The sequence below is a fragment of the Chelonia mydas genome, chromosome 14, assembly GCF_015237465.2.
Source record: "Chelonia mydas isolate rCheMyd1 chromosome 14, rCheMyd1.pri.v2, whole genome shotgun sequence".
Lineage (NCBI taxonomy): Eukaryota > Metazoa > Chordata > Testudines > Cheloniidae > Chelonia > Chelonia mydas.
This window is the reverse complement of record NC_051254.2, coordinates 19,927,955-19,937,665: the sequence shown is the minus strand read 5'-3', so window position 1 is coordinate 19,937,665 and position 9,711 is coordinate 19,927,955. Positions and strand designations below refer to the sequence as shown.

General features: G+C 40.8%; 1 protein-coding gene across 2 annotated transcripts in view; it reads left to right on the top strand.

Annotated features, from left to right (window-relative positions):
* The first annotated feature begins 475 nt into the window (after positions 1–475).
* B3GNTL1 (UDP-GlcNAc:betaGal beta-1,3-N-acetylglucosaminyltransferase like 1) overlaps positions 476–9,711 on the top strand; it is a 308,903-nt gene continuing 299,667 nt past the window's right edge. The window contains exons 1-3 of one of the 2 annotated variants that reach the window (XM_007072584.4): positions 476–1,441; positions 8,365–8,481; positions 8,602–8,701. In XM_007072584.4, coding sequence (XP_007072646.2) covers positions 1,232–1,441; positions 8,365–8,481; positions 8,602–8,701 — 427 coding nt within the window. In that variant the 5' untranslated portion in view covers positions 476–1,231. The remainder of the gene's footprint in view (positions 1,442–8,364; positions 8,482–8,601; positions 8,702–9,711) is intronic. The other variant, XM_043528665.1, reaches the window with a different exon arrangement.

Genomic DNA, 9,711 nt, shown 5'->3' with positions numbered 1-9,711 from the left:
AAACATCCAGGGGCACTGGAACAATTTGTATGGGGGCGGTGTGCGTGTGTATGTGTGTGTGTGTTTGCTGAGAGCCATTGAACCAAACTGCAAACCCTGCAGACACTTCATCTGATGCTGTAGCTCAGGAAAGCTTATGCTCAAATAAATTGGTTAGTCTCTAAGGTGCCACAAGGACTCCTTTTCTTTTTGCGAATACAGACTAACACGGCTGCTACTCTGAAGACTGTATGTGATGGAACCCAAGCCAGGGTGCAGCAGGTCCCCCAGTTCCAGCACCTATGCCCCCATCCTCAACCACCCCAGGCCCCCACACCTCCATCATTCCAGCCTTGCCCTCCAGTCTGCCATAGCTCCCGAACCTCCCACCACCGCAGAATCACACTTCCCTCCCCTCAAAAAAACCACCAAATCCTCCTGCTCTATGGTTCCCCCCCCACTCCCTAGACTGTCACCTTCCCGCCTCTTCAGCTTCACTTCCGGCCCCTCTAGCCGCTGTCTCCACTCCTCTCCCTGGCTGGCTCGCCGGGGCAGGGAGTTGGGGATTCCTGTCGCGCGGCGGAGAGCGTTGGGGGCGTGTCGGGCCCGCCGCCAACAGCTGGGGGGGCCGCGCGCGGGGTCCAAGCAGCACGTGGGGGGTGAGCCGAACGGGGGCGAAGAGAGCAGGCAGCTGAAGCACCCGTTGGGGCAGGAGAGCAGCACTTCGCAGAGGGGGAGAGGAGCAGCAGCAGCAGCAGCTTGAGGGAGAGTGTGTGTGGAGGGAAGCAGGACGCCCCAGGGCGGGGAGGGGAAAACAGCACCCGGAGGGGGGAAGAGGGCGAGCAACCCCCTAAGTGGCAGTGATTATGCATTTTATGGGAGTGTTGCGTGGGTTAACACTATGCATGGCCTGGACCCACCCAACCCCTGGTACTTTCAGTCTGAGACCTGGACATTTTGACTGGTTCAGGGGCATTTAGCAGTAAACTCTGTGGTTTTCTCACGTTGGCAGCTGCCTGGAATGGGGCCTTCCACCCCCTCTGGAACATAGGCTAGAACTGGACTTGAGTTCCCTCTGCTCTCACTTCTCAGGAGCCACTCCAAGGAAGCAGGAATGAAAGTGTTGTCCTCATGCTCTGTTGCCATGTGAGGACCTCTTTTATAGTGAACCTGCTGTACCCCCTTGGTGGTATACTTCACTCCTCTCCCCAGAGCTTGCCTTGTGTGTGTCCAAAGGGTGAGAAAGATAGAAATGTCAGAAGAAGTTGGGGCTCCTAGGAGCCCCTCCTCAGCAGCTGGAGGTCAAGTCCCCTTTCTGCAGAAAGGACTGTGTGCTTGTGATTCTGTACCTGCCAAGTGTAAATGTCCAGCAACTCTATCACCTCCTGTACCAGACAATCCCCAGCTGCAGTCCAGAGCATCATTGGACTCCATAATTGGGCAAGGATGTAGAATTCAAGTGGTATGTTTCTCATTGTTACACTTACACTCTTGAGTCTTCTATACTTGGTGGTCAGTCTCAGAATTTGTAAAGAATTATTCCCTTTCTGGCCAAATCCTTCTTTGCATGCTTACACCAGTTGTCTCTTTGAAGGGGAGATTACTCACTTAGGGAAAGCAAGCAGGATTGTGGCCCTCTCTTTTTACAACATTTGTACTTACAGAGAAAAGGAGTTGCTCTGTTATGGCTGGACATAGCCCTGTCTCATCACTCAATATGAAAGCACATTGCCCAAAGTTTCTTATAGCAATTGTTTATTTTGTATTCTGTACTCTTTGTAAGGTGTTTCTTTTGTTTGTTTTGAAGGGGGGGGGGAAGTATTTTCTTCTATTGACATAGCTGTTTCAATTCAAAAATAACAGTAGTTTGTGTTTTGCTCTACTGAAACAAAACAGCGCACTAGGAAAAAAATAAAAACAAAGATCTTTAGACATCTAAAAGCTCTTCTCTCCACTGTTTCTAACAATATAAAGTCAGATCAAATGTTGGGGCCTAAAAACCTTATTAACTTAATTTGAAATAAATGGCCATCCTGTGGAAGACAGTTGCCACAACTAATGCAATCTTGCCAGAAGTAAAGGACGGAAATGGCTTGGAATAAAGAATATGTTAAAGAAAACCCATGCTGGTTTTCAAAAATTGACATTTGTTTCTGATGGGTAAAATTTTCAAAAGTGCCTAAGTGCCATGTTTAAAAGTGACTAAGGTGCCTAAGTGTAATTGAAAGTCAATGGGACTTTGGCTCCTAAGTCAGTAGGCACTTTTGAACTATTACTCTCTGTTTTTAAATCTCAACTTTTAAAGAGGATAGGGACTGGAAATGAAGGCTTTTTAGTGCAGAATCACTTGAACAGAGTGCCATTTTAAAAGTGTGTGGTGTTTTCAGTACTCTAATTCATGAAAAAATGACTGGTTTAGTGACATTTGTAGAAATAGTGGAGACTTATCATATAATAATCATTTAGTAGTAGTTTAGTGTTTTTCATCCATAGATCAAAATGCATTTTACAAGGGGTTAAATTTCATTATTCTCATTTCAAGGATGGGAAACTGAGGTTTATAACAGTTAGAACCCAAAACCACACAGGTTCTTTTCCAAAGCTTATTAAATCAATGGAAAAACTCCTATTGTCTTAAAAGGCTCTGGATAAGTTCCACGTTGTATAAGTGGCAGAGTTGGGTGTGAAACTCATGTCTTTTGAACTCCCAGTCTTGTGTCATATCCTTGGGACTTGGTGTGAAGTTTCTGCAAGCTTACGGGTCCTTAAAATACTCTTTTGTTGGATTCTGCTACAAATTAATGCCAGCTAATGATGATATGGCTAATTACAACTTAAACACTTGTGAACTGAATTTGTGAGATGACAATAAATGTATAAGCTATTTGCAAGACTCTTGTCTGTGCCCCTGGAGAGATGTTACCACATAATTATTTTAAAAGTGCATGTAATGTATTCCTGTAGTGAGGCATGTTAGAGCCTCTGAATGAAATTTGCTACTTTGCATGGTTATTTTCTCACTTTAACTGAAGCACTTTAACTGGAACACCTGCTTTAGCATTTGTAGTATGGGGTCCTTGCCAAATGTAACTTGTAAACCAAGTTAAAAACGGAGAGAAATGAACTGCAGGAAAAATTAAAGGTTTGGATTTTGATATTTGTAACCTCTGTCTCTGGACTTGAGTGGGTCCTGGCAACCACAGAAAACCAGCAAACTGAGTAGGGATGATAGGACCTGAAGCAATGGCACAAAACCCCAAAGTCATCAGTCACTCTGAACTGGTTCATAATCATGTATGTACTGTTATATACATTTAATACTTCTTTCTTGAGACTTTTGCTCAGAGGCATCCTCAGGGATTCCACGACTGCACTTAGTGTGACAGGCATCTATCTCACTTTTGCTGTGGTGGCTCTGAGGAGAGGAAACTTGATCACAGTGTTTTTTTAAAAATATTTTAAAAACATTATAAATTATCGTGCAGAGCTCCAAGCACCTTGATGGTGCTGGTGGTTGTTTACAAATTTTGTAATACAGGCTGCACCATGAAAGTGCTGCTTTTGCAATTTTTGACTATTCATATTGAATGTAAGTGTGTTTGGGTAATATAACACCTTGCCTTTCTACTTTTGTTTAAAGATAAAATCCAAGAAAAATATAGACAGATTCAGCTAATGCATTTTATGTGTATTTTTTTAAATACTCAAATTAGTGGTGATAGAGTAGTCAGCCAAACAAATTTTGCATTGAGGTTAGTTGGTTAGAAAAGGTTTGAGAACCACTGATTTGCATGGATGTATTGTGGCTAGTTAATGCTACCACTAAGCCTATCAGAAGACTTGGGGAGAGTACTTTTCCTTTTTTAAAAATATAATAACATTGGGTTAATGTGGTTCAAAATATGAAGTCTTATTCTAATTGCCATCTTGGGAGTACTAAAATCCTTAGTGAATTGAATGTATTGACTGAGTCAGACTGTGTAGTGTAGCATTAGCAGTTGCTTTTGGAACAATCTCAGGTTTCTGCTTATGTGCTTGGCAGTCTCAAAGTACTAATGTGAAGCAAAGCTCTTTAATCTCAAAACTTCATTTCTTAATTTGCATGCCATATAATTCTTTGTCTTCTATGTGATATTAATAATTTTATCAAAGCAGAGGACCAAACTTATTTTTCTGAAAATTTAAGAAAAGCAGAGAAGGCATTATTGTGCAAACACGGCCCTCCCACTTGTTTGAAATACCACTATTCCTTAGTAAAACACCCTGTTGAAAACTAGGAGGTGAGTTCATTCATAGAGCTTGATTCCCTGGCACCTTGGAATATAGAATTAGGTTTAGAATATAAAGTCTGAAATGAATATCACTTTGTATTTTGCTGTGAAATACTGGACAACTTGATATTTGCCAATCATAATATCAGGCCATATGCTTCATCAAGCCTAAAGTAGATGCATTTTGTGTGTATAGAGATGTGTGTATAGATAAACACCTCCCCCCACACACACACAACGCAGACCATTGCTAATTTCATTTTAACATTTTTCTAATGTTTTTGCTTTCTTCTTAATTCTAATATAGTGATGACATGAATTAATCTTTGAAAGAAACATGGTCTTGCAGTTAAATCATGGGAATCTGGAGATCTGGATTCTGTTTCTGGATTCTTCCACAGACTTCATGTGGGACCTTGGACAAGTCATTCAACCTCTTTGTTTCAGTTTCCCCATCTATAGAATGATAAAATTGTGACGATACTTATTTCCCAGGAGCGATGAGAGGATTAATTCACGTGTGGTAAAGTTCAGTAATTTTTGTTAGGTCTGTGGAGGGAATGTGCGAGTGAAGTGCGAAGTTATAATTCACATGATTGTTTTCTAGGCATATATTACATTACACAAAAAACTACTCAGAAGTTAGGAAATGCCAGAGTTTGTTCAGTCCTCTCATGTGTATTGCATTACAATACAGTCTTTAATTACATGATCACATACCATTTTTTTCCATAGGACCCCTGTCTCATTCAGTGCACAGAGTGAATGGTAGTCACTTAATGAGTAGCTATTCAGTAATTTGTTCAAATGTTGGAAGTATGGTCCCAGATCTTATTTACTGCACACTATTCAAACCATACTTTGAAGACAGAATTATTAATTTCCTCACAGAATTTTCTATGATATCACTGTAGTAGCTGAATGCTTCAGAAACCTTAATATTCACAAAGCTCCTGTGAGATAAGGGGGTGGTATTATCCCATTTTACAGGTGGGGAACTGAGGCACAGAGAAAATAAGATCAAAAGTGCCCACTTTGAGACACCTAGGACCTAATTTTTCAGAGTGCTTAGCATATAGCGAGGGTCCTACCAAATTCATGATCCATTGTGGTCAATTTCACAGTCATGGGATTTTAAAAATGGTAAATTTCATTATTTCAGCTATTTACATCTGAAATTTCAGGGTGTTGTAATTGTAGGGGTGCTGACCCAAAAAGGAGTTGTGGGGGGGCTCACAAGATTATTTTAGGGAGGGTTGTGGTACTGCTATCCTTACTTCTGCGCTGCTGCTGGCGGCAGCACTGCCTTCAGAGCTGGGTAGCTGGAGAGTGGCAGCTGCTGGCTGGGAGCCAAGCTCTGAAGGCAGAGCTGCCACCAGCAGCAGCATCGAAGTAAGGATGGCATGGTATGGTATTGCCACCATTACTTCAATGCTGCTGCCTTCAGAGCTGGGTGCCTGGCCAACAGTTGCTGCTCTCCGGCCGCTGAACTCTGAAGGCAGCAGCGCAGGCGTAAGGGTGGCATGGTATTCTATTGCCACCCTTACTTCTGTGCTGCTCCTGGCTGGGCACTGCCTTCAGAGCTGGGTGCCCGGCCAGCAGTTGCCGCTCTCCGGTTGCTGAGCTCTGAAGGCAGTGCAGAAGTAAGGGTGGCAATACTGCAACCTCCCTAAAATAACCTTCTGACCCCGCCGAAACTCCCTTTTGGGCAGGACCCCCAGTTTGAGAAATGCTGGTCCCCCCCCTGAAATCTGTGTTGTACTGGGTAAAAGAACACAAAAGACCATATCTCACAGGGGGAGACCAGATTTCACAGATGCATTTTTCATGGCCAAGAATTTGGTAGGGTCCTACATATAGGACTTTATATGTTAAAAGCACAGCTCCCATTGACTTCAGTTGCAGTTGTGGTTGCAGTTGTGGTCAGCACTTCTGCACACCAGATCCCAGGGTCTCATGTCAGGCACCTAGAAAATGAGGAACACAGAATTAGGGACCACATGTGAAAGGATTGGTCTAAGTGGCTTGCCTAGCATCACGCAGGAACTCTGTGGTAAAGGCAGGAATAGAATCCTGTTCTCCAGGGCAGCATTCAGCTACCTTTATCTCCTTTCTCTTCCTGCAGTCCTCTGCCTCATCATTATACACCTTCCCACTTCGGCAACAAATGAGGGAAGGATCCTACAGAAAACGGTTTCTTATGTACAGAATGCATATAAGTTCGACCCCTTCTGCCCTGTCTCCTCCAACTTATTCCCCCAACACCAGCCTCCCCCATTAGTTTCCAGAATCAGTATAATTGGTTGGTTAGTCCCATTCTCCCTCAACCCATGCACTGACTCCAGTCCCCCTCCATCCTCCTCCTGTTCATAGCTTCCAGTCCCAGTCTTCTTTCCAGTCAGACTAGATAATCTAATGGTCTCTCCTGGCATTAAGATCTAGGAATCTGCCATCTCACCCAGCTCATAGTCTCCTTGCCCACCCAGTCCCACTCTCCCAATCCCAGTTTTCTTACCATGACAGTCCCCGTTTCTCTCTGTTCTCCCCCGCTATAAGTTACTAGTCCCAGTTTTGTGTTCTCCACTCCAGGTCTTTGTCCCAATCTGTTTCCTGTTCCCTTCACTCTCATCTAGCTCTTGTTCCCTCAGCATTTGAAGAAACCATCTTCCCTCTCCATGCTGCCTGAGCCCCTCCAGGAGACATTGAGAGCATTGGCAAGATAGTCTTCCTGCTTTCATTTCCAGTATTTGGCTACAGCCTGCAACAGGCGAGAGCTGAAATTGCAGTGAAGTTTCTGCTCAGCCCAGGGTTGGAGGATGCTTAGTGCAAACATAATCTTTTGGAGTTTTTAGCTGCCAAGCTCTAATAAGCCTCTACTGATCATGTGCAAACAGATTTTTTTGATGGTTTATAACTTGTTCAAAGTTGGGCAGATTTTTGTATGGATAGCAAAAGGCACATCTTTGACACAAAGGCCACCCCACTGGCAAATTTTAAGTCCTTGCTTCAAAGTGTGGAGGAACTAAAGCATTTCAGAGAAACGGTCTCCATAATTTTTCAACATTGACAAAACAACATTGTTTTTCACTAGCCTTGGTTCTCTGATTTGTTTTTGCAGAAATTTTCCAAAAAAAAATTCAATCAGAGACAGATATCCTATATAGAAAATTAGTTAAAGTATGGAAAGTTATAAGCAACTGGAAAGAGGGTTTTTTTCATGAGAAGTATTAGGCAACATTAATAATAGGTGGTGGTTTCAGTTATGCCTATAATAATGTAATTCCGTTCTAAATGTGTTACCATGATAACAACAGAGTAAGCTATATTAATGCTGTCACACTGTGAACTGAGTGAGCTCTTTAGTTTGAAATACAGATATTTTGTTTGTGAAACATCATTGAAAACATTAATGGGTTTTGCTGTTTAGTGTCTTATCATTTGTAATTTACAGATAATTTAAAAAAAAATTAAATAAGTTCTACATTTTATACATATATGTCCCACACATAGAATAGTTGTTGCAATTAGAGAGGCAGTTTTTTTTTTATTGGATGGAGCAAAGAAGTCTCTGTAATACTTGGCCTATGTACTGTTGAGAGAGGCTGCTTCTAAGTAAATATCAAAAAGGATTTCTGAGATGAGATATGTAAGTTGCCTACTTTACAGATAAAAGTTCAAACTGGGTAGCTGGGGTAGAAAAGAATAGAGGTCCCCACTGAACTGAGAGAAGATGGAGGTAAAATGGTGAAGCTGAGGATAAGTTAAGAGACTGGAGACAATAATTAGTAGTGCTGCAAGTAAATAACTGGTGGTGTATACATTTTGTTTGCTTTTTGTTCAAAGAATTTTCAAAGAAATAAAACCACAGAAACTAACACATAGTGGGTTTTGCAGAGTAAAAAAAATAAAGCTTGGTGGAGAAGAAATACCATTTACTTGTGAAGGAAAGAGCAGTTTTCTTTTTTATGGCCAATGTACATATTTGATGAAAGAGTATGAAAGGATCAGGCACTTTCCTTTTTTAAATGAGTATTCTTTGGATAAACAGCAAATAAACAAGGAGAATGGATGCTTTCATGTTTTATAATGTTTGTGTGTTCTCTGTTCATTGTAGTCTGTTATTCTGCCTGTTCGCAATACTGAATGTTGGTTGGATGAATGCTTGAAGTCAATTGTGGAGCAAGATTTTGAAGGTACCATGGAGCTATCTGTGTTTAATGATGCTAGTAAGGTATGTATATTTTATATTTAGTTTTAAAATATTATCTAACCTAATTCTTGTAAGAATTTTTATTTACTTCAGCTTACCCTATAAGTTAAAATTGTTGCCTCTATGTCATCACTTTCTCAGGACAATTCAATTAATATAATTGAAAAATGGAAGCTCAAGTTAGAAGATGTGGGTATTCGGGTTGTCATTGATGGTCATGATTCACCTCAACCCCAAGGAGGTATGTTGTTTAATAGTGATTTTAAAGAATGGCTAAATAATTTGGTTCGGCAGGCACAGTTTATTGTTAGTTTAAGAATGGTCTCTGCAGTAAGATGGAATTGCTATAGAAAATCATTTTCTGGAGAACCACATTCAGAGGCACAGCCCAAATAAAGACAGAATTTGGCCCTACTTTTTGATTTTAATGGAAGTTGTCTATACATGCAGGAAGGCGGAATATGGCTTAATATTTATGCTTTACTCAGCAAAAGTTTTTTGTTTATAATGTATTAACAATGTTGCCAACTCTTGCAATTTTATTATAAATCTGGTGATACTTGGTGGTGTTCTTAACACCCTTGGTCCTGGATACAAATGATTACATGAGTATCTCAGCTTTCATAAAAAAAAAAGAGTAAGTTTCTAGGCTGCAGAATTGCAGAGAAAACCCTGAATATCTGAACTGAGTGTACCCAAAAGGTTTAGAAACCAGAAGGCAAAGGTAAAAAGAACTGCAAATTTATTAGTTTTTAAAATATCATGAATTTTAAACCTATCTCATGTTGTTTTGCAGCCAGACTCATGATTTTTAAACACTTGGGGTTTGCAGTACTGTATACATTTAGTCAGATGCATTGGATCTTTTAATGCTGGGCAGTAATATAGTTCTTCTAGTTAATCAGTTGAACTAATTTATTTTTTCAGTATGTGTTCTTGGGAACAAAGTCTATTTTCATGTATAATGTAATTTAATTTAATTTAAAGGCTTTGTTATGGGTGGGGTTTTTCCTTTTCCACAGCCTTAATTGCAGAGTATGAAGATGCTAGGCCTGTTTTGTGTGTTAGTTCCAGTACTTGAATGACTCTAAATATGGTTACATTTAGATCCAAGTCAGAAATAAAAAAGTTGCTCTGAAATAGTCATAATTGGCTGGTAAACGACAGATTCAAGTTGTATTACCCAGGACAACTACTACGGAATGAAGATAGGCTTAGTAGGGTATGAATTGTAAAGCTTGTGAGATGAGT